A 14164-nucleotide genomic window follows, 5' to 3' on the forward strand; every position below is an offset into this window, starting at 1 on the left:
AAAAAATCTGTTTGTCTCTGATATCTCCTCAGGGCTGTCTTCCCGACAGCTCAGGTTTAAAATGGCTAAAACAGAGCTCTTAATCTCTTTCTCATTGCCACCTTTTTGGATCAGCACAGATAACATGACCATTGTGCCTGTCACTTGTGCCCATAGCCTGAAATCATCTTTAATTTGGTCCACTTTCTGGATTCTTATGTTCATGCTGTGCTTAAGACTCTTGTTTTCCCACCTAACATTTTTTTCAACATAGCCTTTCCATATGCACAGCTAAAATTTATTCTCTATATCATAAACTATTATTTTGATTGCTGAACCTTCCTTTCTCTGATTTTGACACTTTCATTATTGAAGAACGTTGATATAAATGACATTTTCCTAATCTTTAACACCTTTTTACAGCTTCTTTGCATTTGTTCATCTCCATTTTGTGTCATGTCTTATGCTTAGATAATAAACTCTCTAGGACAGTTTGATCTGCATTTAGAGTGTTAGAATACTGGTGTGTAACTTATAGTTACAGGTGTTTCCAGTGCACTACCAGTTGCCCAAAGTATAACATGATTTTAGGACTTTTTATTATTTATATTATTGCAGTGCCTTATGTCTCTGGTACTGATTTGCACTTGGTTAGGCTTACTGTGTTGTATGCACATAGGAAGTTGTAAATTCTGGAAGCCAAGGTCAGGCAATAAGTATGATGACACAACTGGTGGCAAGTTTTGAATAACCATTAAAACAGAATTCAGTCTTGACAGCTGTCCATTCTATGTTCACCAAATCCCATTCTGTTAGATAACAGTGGGACCACACCTTCTTGGGAAACCATGTTTTTGTCTGTCCTTAAGGTTTCAATGAGCAGAGGTGGTTGTAGCTCAGTATCTTTGTCCTTGTGTCTGGGGCACTGAATTTTGGGATCCTTTGAATTCAGTACAAAGAATTAAAGAATCCAGATTAAAGTTGAAAGAGGTCAGGCTCTGGCTCTCCTGTGGTGTAATAATTACAGTGAACGATGGATTCTCAAAATGTTTGCCGTGCTTGCAAGAGATCTTGGTTGTTAAGCACTGCTGAATTTCAAGGTCCTCAAATGAAAAATTGAGAAGAAATCTGAAATTCTTCTTTCTAAAAAGTTTATGCAAAACCTAGCAGATGAAAAAAGCCAGGAAAGCTTTTCAAGTCAATTTCAGCTATCAGATCTCTTTCATGAATCAAGTGTTGTTGATGAGTCAAGTTACCACCATTCATGCTTTTTCAGAAGCTTTGCTTGCTGACCAAAGAGAGGACATCTGAAAGTAGCAATAAGGAGCGCTGTGCTAGTGTCAGAGCTTCTTCTGATCTAATCTTGAAAAAAGAACAGGATGACTTATCCAGAACTTAGTTACTCTCCAAACATAAAGTCAGTGACACACAACCTTGTTTTCTTGTCTATTATTTTTGTCAGTCATCTGACCACCTATAATAGAAACAAGGTTTTGATCCTGAATATGTTTCATTTTGTTATATACTGCCGTTCATAGTTTATACCATCATCCACCTAATTGCACCATCTGATTTTGACTCTTAGTCCATTACATGTCACAGAGATGCCATTCTGCATTTTACTCAAACGGGTCATCGCCAGATCATTCTGGATAGTAATCATAAGGTGATATACATGTGACAGGACTTGGAACTCTGAAATAATCTGTTTCATTTCTCTTTTCCTCTGAAGAAGTTTCTGCTTTTAACCTGGAATGTATTCTTGTAGGATTTAACTCTGTGGGATTTTGTTATGAGGATAAAATAGAAACAAGAGATCTCTAAAGATGGGTTTTAGAGCATGAGAGTTTATTGTGAAGGAGCATGGGTGTGAGAGGCCTGCTAGGCTGCAAGACACAGCTCAAAGCAGGCCAGAGAGGCAAGAGAGAGAGAGAGATAGAGAGAGGCAAAAAGAGAGAGCAAGAGAGAGCAAAAAGAGAGCAATTTGCCATTTACAATACAATACATCATCTTCTGTGTTGAATATTCTAATTCTCTTTAACCAATCTGAGACAAGCTATAAACCCTACAACATTTACATACAACCTATAAGGATCATCACATTACCATATGGGGTTATATTTTAAACCTTAAAAAACTGCTTTTTGGAATCTCTACCAGGCAGGCAGGGTCTGCTCTGACCTTTGGACCTGCCTAGGCAGAAGGCATTGTTCTATCAAGAAGGAGGTTTACCTTCAGTGGCTATACCATTGTTTCCTAGTTACTCATCAACTCAAAACTTGTCTTCATATTAATCTTGCTTATACCTTCCATATTTTCAGCATCTTTTGCAAGGTAATCACATCTGTAAGGCTTTCCTATTTCATCTTCCCCAACATATTCTCGCACATATATATGAATATAAAGCAAACTTTGCAATTGGGAAAAAAAAAAATCACTAATGGCTTTGGTACACTTGGCATCCAAAAATATGTGTCCCTTGTCAGTAATCCTTCTGAAATAACCACACAGGACATTTCTATCACAGCAAAATCTGTATCAGTCTAACGTGAAAGCATGCATCAGTAATGATGCTCCATCTGGGTAGCTTTCACGGAAGTGCAAGAACTTGTAACCTGTCTGTTTAACTGCAGGTATCAGTAACAGGTACACAAGGGCAACCTTTGATAAATGAAATTCAGAGGCAGTGATGCCATCCAGAAGTTTCAATATCTAAATTCTCTGTATGTTTTGAATTTTAAAGCTATTTATTTGGCATGTGCACTGTCACCATCATTCATTTCTAACAGTCTATGAGTTTATTGTCTGTGAGTCCAAAGATGGCAAGTAAAGGGGGAATAATTCTTTTAGTAGATAGTTCAATATTGCTGAATTATGAATGGTGCAGTGATGGTGTATCAGTGCCAGTTCTGCTTTTTGGCAGTTGGTTCAGTGAGTTCAGTCAGTACTCCAGGTGGCCACCCCTCAGTTTAGGATCATGTGAGTTTTTTGCACTCCACAACACTTCACGTCCAAACTGATTTGCCTCATGCTTTCTCTTTGGCTAGGCAGACTCCTTCTCCCTGAGCTTTTCACTTGCTTCTAAGTGCAAGCCTGTCAATCCCTGATACCTTATCATTGTCATATTTCAACAGCTAGTTTGACTGTCACTTCACTAAGGAAGCAAAATGGGAATATTTTTTTTTTTAATCTGAGGTGTGATTCCTCACTGACTTCTCTGGTGATAAAGCCAGTTTAAGACAATCCTGCTTTCTGCTCCTCTCATGCTTCAAAAAAAGGTGCCAACAAGTTGTTTTCTTGGGCTGTGTTTGAGACCAGTACGGTGAAATGAGCTGAATTTAACACAAAAACCTGGCATATATTTCCCCCATTTGGATCCTGTTCGTGATCCATTTAAAAAATTATCTAAGAAGAAGATGGTTAACTGTGGCCAAAGGAGGAGGCCAAGGATAACGATTTCTTAAACAGCAATGCTGAAGGAGACTGAAGTGATGCTGAGCCATGTATAAAGTTGAAAGAACTCTGCCCTGATGAAAATCAATGGTTGAGGCTGATCTGGTGCCGCAGTGCAAGGTTTCTTTAATTAATGTTTTGCTACAAAACTAAAGGGTTAGGTGGAGAAGTTGCTTTTCTGGTGATTTTGGGGTGCTGGAGTGGGAGGCGTTTGTGTATTTTGGAGTTTATCTTACCAAGTCCTCCAAGCTATGGCCAGGAAAAAACAAAACAACTGAGTGTGCTTCATATCACTCTCTTACTGCTCTTACTGACTTTATTGCTTTCTACAACTACTTGAAAGGAGGTTGTAGTGACGCAAAGTTCAGTCTCCTCTGCCAAGTAACAAGAAGACAGGAGGAGGAGATGGCCTCAAGTTACGCTGGGTCAGTTCAGACTGCATATTAGGAAAAAGTTCTTAACAGAGAGGGTTCCCAAGCATCGGAACAGGCTACCCAGGGAAGTGGTGGAGTTGTCATCCCTAAAGGTATTTAAAAGATAAATAGGTGTGGTGCTTAGTGACATGGTTTTGTGATGAACTTGGCAGTGTTAGGTTAACAGATAGACTTAATGATCTTGGAGGTCTTTTCCAGCCTAAATGATTCTGTGATACTAAGGTAGGAGAGGTTAAATTTTGCAATTAATTATCTTTTATGACATTTGTCATCGTTAAGTGTTATCCAAGGTTTCTGCAGATGCTGTTTGGGCATTGCACATCAGCCATTCAGCTTGCTGTCTGGTTTTATTCTAATGTAGTAAAATAAAGCTCAGTGTAGTGAATGTTGTTAACCAGTTCTTTGCTGGGTTGGTTTTAAGTGTTAATGCAGGAGCATCCCTGAGTATGTGTCGTTCAAAATAATTCAGCCATCTACACAAAAGGTGAGAACAGCCAATTCAAAGGTACTGCAGCCATTGTAGAATAGGTGTATGTACAATCTAGTCCAGGCAAAACAAATTACTTGATGAGCATCAAAGAAGAGATAGGGTATTGAAGCCATCTGTCCTTTTCCCAGTCCAGGACTGAAGAAAATACCTTTTTCAATAGAAATACTTCCCTGTTCTTCAGTCTGATACAATTTAAAGCTAACAGAAGAGAGCAGAGACAGCTTTTTTTTTTCTTTTCTTTTTTTTTTGGTTTTTTTTTGGGTGTGGGTTTGGTTTGGTTTTTGTTTTTTTTTTAAGTCAGCTACTGACAACTGGTGTAGGCCTTCAGATAAGATGAAGGTAGCATTGCAGAAGGCTTTGCAAAATAAACAAGTGAATAATTGCAATTAAATTACTCTGGAGACTGTGCATGTGTTTTGCATTTATTTAAAGTCCAGTTATGTTCTGAACATGTGTATGGCAAATTGTTGCTTTTTTATATAGAATGGCTTCTTGTACATGCTCACAGTGGTATTTGCATGTTACATGATAACAGCAGTTCACTGTGCAGTCCTTTGAATAACATCAAGGTGATTGCTTGACAAATTCCACCTACCTTAAACTGTTGAAATAAGCTGAAAATTGGGGCTGAAGACAATTGTCAGTAACTGGTGATGGACTAGGAGATAAAAAAGATACTCCAGTTTGAATTTTCAGAAATAACCCTTACTGGAAAGAAAGTCACATTTAGTAATCTGAATGTATTTGATCAGTATACATAAAGCCTCTCTCCATGATGCAAACATTTGTTATTAGGTGGTAATGTTTATCAGAAGGATTGTTTTAGAACTTCAACGCAGATAATTCCAAAGTGGTCGAGGAATTCCTTAATCTCATTATATGATTACATCTGAGAAGACAGCATGGATTTTGAGGAACCCATTTGGCCTTTCTGAGCCAGATCAAGAGCCATTTTGTAGTTTTGGGGGGGAGCAGGGTGTTATTTTTACAAAGGTGTACAGGTTTCATGGAAAATGAGCATTTTTCTTTACTGTGGGGGCTATGGAGAATACAGTAGCTACTCTCCTTTTAAAGCTTTTTGTTTGTCATAGACAGTTCGAGATTTGGCTAGACTGATGGGGTTAACTTCTCACATATGTAGCATTTAAACAGGTGTCCATTCATCTACTTTAAAAATTCATACAGAATTTTGTAATTTTCTGCCTATCAGTGATGGCAGTCTTGAACACATTTTAGTAAATCAGGTTGAACCACCCTGCATTCTTGAGATAATATCAACAAAATTTTAGCTTTTAGTAGAAAACAGATATTCATATATCTGTTAATTTAAATAAAAATTAACACCAATGTGTAAAAACCTATAGCACAAACAAGTACTGTCAACTAATACACTGAAATTGTAAAAGAACTGTAGTGTACTTGGGTTATTTTAATAATTTTTCTTCATGTGTTTTTAGTGGGTTTGTCCTTTTAAAATATGTACATTTAGTACAGCTGTATGGCTGTATTAAATTAAGAATATTTGTTAAGAATATTTAAACTGATTGGATTTTATCTCTGATTTTCCAGCTAAGACATTTAGGAAATGATGAAGTGCACATTGTCTGGTCAGAGCATACTCGAGATTATAGAAGAGGAATAATTCCAACAGAATTTGGTGATGTTCTTATAGTTATCTACCCCATGAAAAACCATATGTTCAGTATCCAGATCATGAAAAAGCCTGAGGTAAGGGTTTGTTTTCTTTCGTGTTTCCTTCATGTGTTTAACATGAGCTGAGTTATGTTTAGAATCTGAGGTTTTGGTATAATAGATTGATCCAACAAGTTGATGTCTTAAGCATGGACCGTTGCAGTGGTGGTAGGAGGGAAAAGGAAGAGCTCAGTGAGTACAATGCATAGTAAAATCAGTAACTTGGAATTGCAAAGGCTTGATGCTGTAAAGCATATCTGCTAACAACATAATCTGGAAATAAAACTAGAATATTCTGCATAATAATTTAAATATTACAGTGCACTTGCCAAACTTTTTTATCAAATTTGATACATAACTGAGGTAGTTGAATAATGGCCTGTTCCAACTTCCTCCATCCACATCATATTCCCCTTTCTTCCTCTCAAAGCCATTTTTTACTTTCTTCTTAGCTCCACACAATAATTTGGAGATGAATTCAGTAAAACAAGACCATTTAGCCTTTAGACATATGAACACACATTTTTTCTAATGATTGTTCCTCAAATGTCAGTGTTGGCTCTGTTCTTAAAAAAGTGGTTTAGGGTAGTGAACACTCACTGAGTAAAAGTAGTCAGGAGTTTTTGTAGTACCTAACTTCTGTGTGTAATGTCACTTGCCATGAATTTCTATACTTTAAATACTAAAATTATTACTACAAGCCCTAATATTGATAAATGAGGTATGACAGAAATAGGATTACGTCTTTATGGTGGTTACCTCTATTGATAGGCATGAAATGATAATCAGTCTTATGTCGCTGTTGAGCCGCTAGCAGAGTAAAGAAGAACCAGTTCTCCGTGGCAAGAAGGAAAGACCTTTATTGTTTTGATTTCATCATATATATAGAGTTTTCAAAGGTTACCCAGATTGGTCAGTCAGAAACCTCCCCCTAGGCCTGATTGGCCAGGCCTGCACCGTCCAGATCTTGGGACACTGTTTTTAATAACATCCAAACTTTATCTTTATTTATAAAACACAAAAAGAATTCTCATGGGAAAAGCCTGTGCTAGCCACAGTCTTGTTATTACTGGATTACTTATATTTTTAGCTAATAAGTGTATTCTTTCTTTTACTACTCCAAGTAAAAATAGTTTTATTATTGGGAGTATGCAGGTTAAGAAGGAAAGCAAAAATTGTCATTAGTCCAAAAAGAAGTCCTTGTATATGAAAAAAGAAGTGCCTTCCAATAGATTTCAGTATTCTCAAAACTACATTGAATGACGAATGGCAAAAATAATACAGGGATCTAAAATTCTTTTGCAACATTTGTTTCCTCTTAGCAGGAAGAATATTTATTTAGTGTACACTCTGCTCCCTTTGCTGAGCTGATGCACAAATTTTGCTGCTCTTCACCTGCTTTATGTCATCAGCTTCAGAACTTTATTCACATGTACAGGAAATGAAGATACTTAATACCAAATGTTTGTTTTGGTGTTTTGGTTTTTTTTAATTGCAAAATGATGATTAATTAGAGAGAAATGTAATGCCAAAATATAAGATCTATTTGTTCACCTTTCGGGGACTAGCTGTACTAAATACTGAAATTTTCTATGGATCTCACAAATAAGGTTTTACAACCAGGCTCCAAAGAGGCTAAACTTCCACCATGGATTTCTTCTGTAAAGGGCTTACAGTCTTTATGTTAAGATATTGTAGAAAGGAAGAAGAACAGATAGAAGAAAAAAAGGAAAATAGAAGGTGAGGGTCAATACACCAGTAACTGTATGACAGTTTCATACTGGGTTGGTCCTTATAGACATGTTAATAACTAAAACCATGATTAAAAATATTCTAAAATTTGAGTAATTATCTCTTTTGCCTCCTACCATCTACAGTATTGTCATCTAGCCTTTCAACCTCATAAACATCTTATGCATGACTGTTCCTAGGATTTTTGCAGCAAATGTTGGAAATTGTCTTTGATGAGACATGGTGTTCAAATAGTTGCTTAATTTTCTTCAAATGCTGTGTTATCTGTTGCCAAGGATATCAAGCAGTAATATGGCTGTATATTTCCACAAGAGAAAAGGTCTGACTTGCAACACAATAACTGGTTTGATTATCTAGCCATGAGGAGGGAAAAAGATACATATTTGAGTGCTCTATTGTTAATGTTGATTGCTAATTGTTATAGCTTAGATCTTGCTTTATGTTGAACTTCTTAATTTTTTATACAGGTTCCATTTTTTGGTCCACTTTTTGATGGTGCTATTGTGAATGGAAAAATTCTGCCTATTATGGTTCGTGCAACAGCTATAAATGCAAGCCGTGCATTGAAATCATTAATCCCATTATACCAAAACTTGTATCCTTTCACTCAAATGGTTTCCAAGGCATGTACATTCCCTTGCAGTTCTACAGATATGATCTTTGTGTTTTCTTTTTTTTTTTCCAGATTAATATAGGATTTTTTTTTAATGGTGATGTTGCCTTTAGGGAACTTAAACCCATAAAAGAGAATTCAGATGAAGACCATCCATTTTTAATTAAATAAAGAATAGATTAAGTGCTGGAAAATTGCCTGTTTCTGATGTTTTATAACATGGACTTTCCACTTTTTGTTAACAAAATTATTTGAATGACCATTTTGTGAGTAGTCTTTCTAAAATAGCAATATTATGGTGTCAATAATCTTTCTTTCCTTAAGATATGAAGTATTTATCAAGTATTAGTGTGACTTAGTTTTATTTTCTAGTTCCAAGAATGCTGCTTTCCTTCAAGGTGAGAAATTTGTTAAACTTCTGTCATACAGATTTTGTTATTCAGCTCAGAATATAAAGTTGATATCAAAATCATGTTAGTGTCTTTGTAAATGTGTCAGAAACGGCTGTCTCTTTTTTGTTGTTGTTGTTTGAACTGAAATTATGTTTTTTGGAGGGGCTGCTCTTGGCAGAATAGATTTTTCAACCATAAATTAAAAACCATAAGGTAAGTCAGTCACTTACACCCCTTGCCCTTCTTAAGGTTAAGTTCTGTTATATACCTATTAGTTAAATTAACAAGAATATACTATTTTTGAATTTCATAAATTGAAAGATAAGTTTAAATTTTGATCCAAAAGAATTCTGTTTCTGAATTTCCAACCAAGCTGTAAATTCTAGTACTTGTCATGTGATAGATTGTTGCTAAAATACTGTTTTCTCTATGGCTGACTGTTAATACTTGCAGAGTTTTGGTTTAGATGTGATGAAATGGATTGACAGATGAATGATGAATTTGTTTTATGTGATCACATTAAGTGACATTTGTGCCATTTCTGTAGATGACACATGTTGATTTATTGTGTTTTCATGTTTGGAAAGGTCCGATCTTTTTGTCATTACTCAAGTAGCTTAGTCAAAGCACTTAAAATGTATTATCATCATCATCATCATCAACCGTCAAAAGTGATGGTTTAGAGCATTATATTGATGTATAACAATGAGCAATTGGAAAACAATTTTCTTGGAAATAGTAAACTTCCAGTACCACAAAACCCCCTCAGACCTGTATGTTTAAACTTCACAGAATATGAAAGTTTATTAAATTCCTTGGACATAGTTAGCCATCTCAATGTCTAGGAATTGGCCAGTTCCACAGAGTTGTGCACTGCATTTTTAATTCCATTCTCCAAATTGTACTTTTTAATATGCATCAAAGCACAGCATGTCATTTATAACATAGTGTGGCCTCCATTAAAATGCTGATATGTCTCCTGATATGGTTAACATGGTACATGGAAAACATTATGTATATTTTATTTTAGATAGCATTGGTTGGTGAGTTTGTGTCATCACTCGGTAAGCTTATGAAGTACCAGTTGACTGGGCACTGATATTAAAGAGTGGCTTTGTTAAGTTGTCAGTGGAATTCTTTTTCCATCTGGCTAGGAGTATCTTATATGTACTGTTTAGTATAATAATTTAAAAATTAAAATGGGGTTGTGGGAAGTTCTTTAAAAGCTGTTTGCTTGGTGTGAAATTAGAAGAAGACTCTACAAACTTTCCTGGCTTGAATTAGGCTATGGTGGAGTCAGTTTTGTCAGTGGAGAACAGCAAAAAATGCTAAACTTCAAAGTCTGGCCTAAGTCTCAGTTGTTTAAAAACCTCTTGATTAAATATGTCATGGACATGCTCTTGGTGTTTAGGTCAAGAAGGAATTTCCCTCATACAAGAATGGATAAGACTGGTGCATGTTTCCTGTAACATGGACCTGGTCTTTTATCTAGGAGCATTTGAAAGTTGAATCTAATTATGTTCCTGCGATAGTGGGAAGTTGAAGACGTCAAGGACTGTCTTTATTGTCTCCTGCTTTTTTCCTTCAGGATATTTTAGCTATGGCTGCAGCAATTCACTTCTGGCTTTTAAGTTTGTAGTGGACTAAAGGCTGTAGGGAGCAGGCATATTTTATGGTCTGTGGTTAAATAGTTTTTCTGGAGACACTACTGGAATTAATGTCTCTTGCAGAAGACAGACAGGATTCACTGATCAAGGTGGCCTTTCCTCATGTTGGAATATTGCTGGAGCAAAGAAAAAGAGGGCTCAGAGTGGGGAAAACAATACATTTGAAGAGGGAAGAAAATGGGAACAAAAAAGCTATTTTTCAGAAGGTATACAAAATGGAAAAGCTAAGCTGATAACCAAGGATTTCCGCAAGTCCAGGACCATAACAGTGTCAGTGAAATAATCCTGAAGTGATGTTCTTGAAACTGATCTTCATTTACTTACTTATGAGTGTGTGATATACTGGGGCAGTGTTAGTTTATTAGGAACTTGGATGATGGTTAGTAGATATCCAGTTGAATGTGGATGTCGAGGGCACAAGAGCACTTGAGACTTTTGTCACAGAAAACAGATGTCAGGCACTACATTTCTGTATTAGCTCTTTGTTTTACAGCCGTAGACCAGCAGAAATAGTTCATTTCAAAGCATCAGTGCATGGAAGCCTCTCTGTCTGGTGTGTGGTTTGTTTCATGGTGCTGTGTAATACTTGGTGGGCACTTTTTGACTTAGCAGGGAGTTAAAGATATGTATGTAGGCCTGTGCTTATCTGTTTTTGGAGAATGTTTAAAATGTCACGTTGTAGATCCTTGTGGTGATGGATCACTGTAAACACTTAATTAAACTATGTTAATTTGCTTGCGTATGGGATGGGAAAAAATGGGCACTGAGTTTGGCTCTCCTACTTCAATGGAGAGCTTATCTGCCCTCCGAGACAGTGCATTTTCTAAGTGCAGACCTGACTGAAAAAATGAGCTGTCATTTGTAATCAGCAGGGATATTCAGTCCTCTTCATGTTACCTGATTGCAATTTTTTCCTTAATGCACTTGTCTGTTAATCACAATGTGGCAATGGGAGTATGTGTGAATGGTATAATAATGGTTGCATGGAAACCAGAAATTCTGCTCATCTCCCTCTTATAGTCTTCTCCAACTTTGAGTATGTGTTGTATGGTCTGAAGTAGCTTTCTGTGAGTGACATATTCTGTCAATCACCTTCCTCTTTCTCACGGTATTTTGACATTTCTGATAGGTTGCTTAGATAGCAAAACACTTTGAAGATTTTATTTCGTTAATGATTTTTAAAGGTTTTACCTGCTCTGTGGTTTTATTCTTTGCTCAGAATACTATAATGATATGCTCCCATATTGTCATGTTCTAAGATTAAAAATCTATCAGTAAACATTATTCATGCATGGTGGGTGTCCTGCCTTATTTGGTTCTTGACATGCTCATTGCTGCAGCTGTGTGAAGAGAATGTTGCTATTTTGGGTTGAGTTTTTGCATTGGTGCATGGAATTTCCTTTCGTTTCTCCTTCAAGGATTCCCTGGTCTCCCGATGATTTTTGGTGGTCTGGCTCTCTTGTACTAGTACCTCCTCAGGAACAGGTAGCATGCATGCACAGAGAAGCAGGCAACAAACACAAAATACTTGTGGTGCCTTGCTAATGATGCAGCAGTAATGCCCTTTCTGTCTCATAGCTGATGTGTTTCTTCTTCTCATTGCATTTGTTATTGTCTTAAGAAGTGCATGCTCTCCTGAGTGTATGCTCTCCTGAGAGTGCTCCAGCTGCACATATGCTAGGAAAACTTGTAACACTCTTAAATGCAGGTTTAATAATAGGACTGCATATTGAGAACTGTCATTTTCACCATGATGTAGAATAAGAAGGCCAATATTTAGGGATTGTTAAATACTCTTTATTTACGAAATTGCACTGAAATTTTTGGTATGAATTGTGTTATTCATTGCTCATGTCTCAGAGCAAGCACTTTGTCACATTCTGAATTCAGAATCAACCATGTGTGGGAAATGGAACAATACGAAATACTTGAAACAATAGAAAGTGTGGCTTAATATATTTTTTTTTTAACTTCCTTGATAAACAGCAGGTGTCAGCCACATGCTAGGAGGTACACCTTGATGTAGTAGGCACCTTCAGTGATCCAATACTAGTTACACGTATTGCAACAAAGCAGGGCAAATACTAGAACCTTGTGGGAGTGAAATTCCAAGTGTGAAACAACAAAAGTGTCACTTTTTTCATTGTACACAAATTCTGGAGTTTTAACAATTATTCTAAATTTTGGAGATTTTTTTTTTGTCACATGAACCCAATTCATTTAAATAGCAAAAAGAATGCTGCTTTAATTATTCCATCTAAAAAAATGTATAGGGTAAATCTTAATTTAAATGATTGGATAAAGTAATCTTTGTTATCAAGACTGAAAAATTGACATCCTCCTAACTTTCTTGAATTGTATGACTAAGAATTTGTTACCTGATGTACTGTAGCTAATCTTTTGACAGTTGTCTCCCAGAGAAAGGGAAGGCATTAAACCCATATGGTGTCTGACAAGACAGTAACCTATTTATAAATAATGTCTATGAGTGGTTTGTTAAAAGTTTGCTTTGTATTAGAAACTGATCACTGAGAAAATTTTTTTTCTTGAGTTGATACTCAATGGCCACAAAAAAGGGTTTTATTACAACTGGTAGTGTTGCTGTTTGTTGTGCCTGCTTGACCATCTCCTGCCTCAAGGTAGAATTGCAGGCACTGGGAGAGGGAAGAAAGTGTACTTTATTAATGACATACAGAGAGTAAAGGATATTCTTCAGATTTCTGGATACATTTGTTTCACTTTGTTAAGAATATTTGTTTTATTTTCATTTTCAAACTAACTTAAGAAGATTTTGAATATTTCTCCCAAGTACAGAAACAGAAGTTAAAACTGGATGGCACTGATTTTGGCAATGCCAGTTTCCCTTCCTCCAGTAAATTTTCTTTCTTACAGATGGACAAGCATCTGCAAGGAAAAAAGTGAATAGGGTGATACTGCATCAGTGACAACTGTGTATCAAATGGGAGAAGTGTAAGGGTTGCTCCGTCTCTTGTAGTTTTGGTGTAATGAAAGGAATCATGCATGACATTATAATTGCTCTTCTAGTATTTTCTGGTTTAGAATTTTTTTTCATTGGCCATATGGCAAGATTCTACAAAGTTTGCTGTATTTCTGGCAATACATTCTTGATACAGGACATTTAATAAGGTTTTAACATACCTGTTACTCATTCTTTTCTGTCATCATAGGTGAGAAGACACCAACATAAAAAATAATGCTTGATGCACTTTTTTAAAACTACTTTATATGCATTAAACAAACGATTGAAATTTTCAGAATTTCAGTGAGCATTTATTCCATCCCTGAGTCCTACCATTGTAGCCTTATCTGATATGATTTCAAGTAAGAGCCATGGATGAGTTCATCATATGACCCCTGCTGTTTTTTCCAGAAGAAAATGCAGTTATTTCTGAAATCTATTTTACTGCTTAGCGGTGGAAATTGTTTTCCTAGTTCAAGCAAGACTCATAAGGTACAGAATATCATGTTCGATCTTTCCTGTACTTTGAATTGCTCAGTTGTGCTGTTCTCCCAAATCCTAGTTCTGCTGACAACTCACTTGATATTTTAATAATTATAAATGTGATTGGTTAATTAAATGCCTGCATACAATCATATAACATGAAAAACTGAAGATTTCCCAGACATGTATATGAGTGTTTTAATGGACTGTTCAGGTATTTCAGTTTCAA

The 14164-nt window shown here is 36.2% G+C and overlaps 1 protein-coding gene across 2 annotated transcripts in view; it reads left to right on the forward strand.

Moving 5' to 3' along the window:
- RALGAPA1 (Ral GTPase activating protein catalytic subunit alpha 1) overlaps window positions 1-14164 on the forward strand; it is a 131537-nt gene that overhangs the window by 87713 nt on the left and 29660 nt on the right. For both annotated transcript variants that reach the window (XM_085061879.1, XM_085061880.1), the window contains 2 exons: window positions 5926-6084; window positions 8268-8395. In XM_085061879.1, coding sequence (XP_084918005.1) covers window positions 5926-6084; window positions 8268-8395 — 287 coding nt within the window. The remainder of the gene's footprint in view (window positions 1-5925; window positions 6085-8267; window positions 8396-14164) is intronic.

Source organism: Lichenostomus cassidix, chromosome 5 (genome assembly GCF_008360975.1).
Source record: "Lichenostomus cassidix isolate B80296 chromosome 5, HeHo_3.0, whole genome shotgun sequence".
NCBI lineage: Eukaryota > Metazoa > Chordata > Aves > Passeriformes > Meliphagidae > Lichenostomus > Lichenostomus cassidix.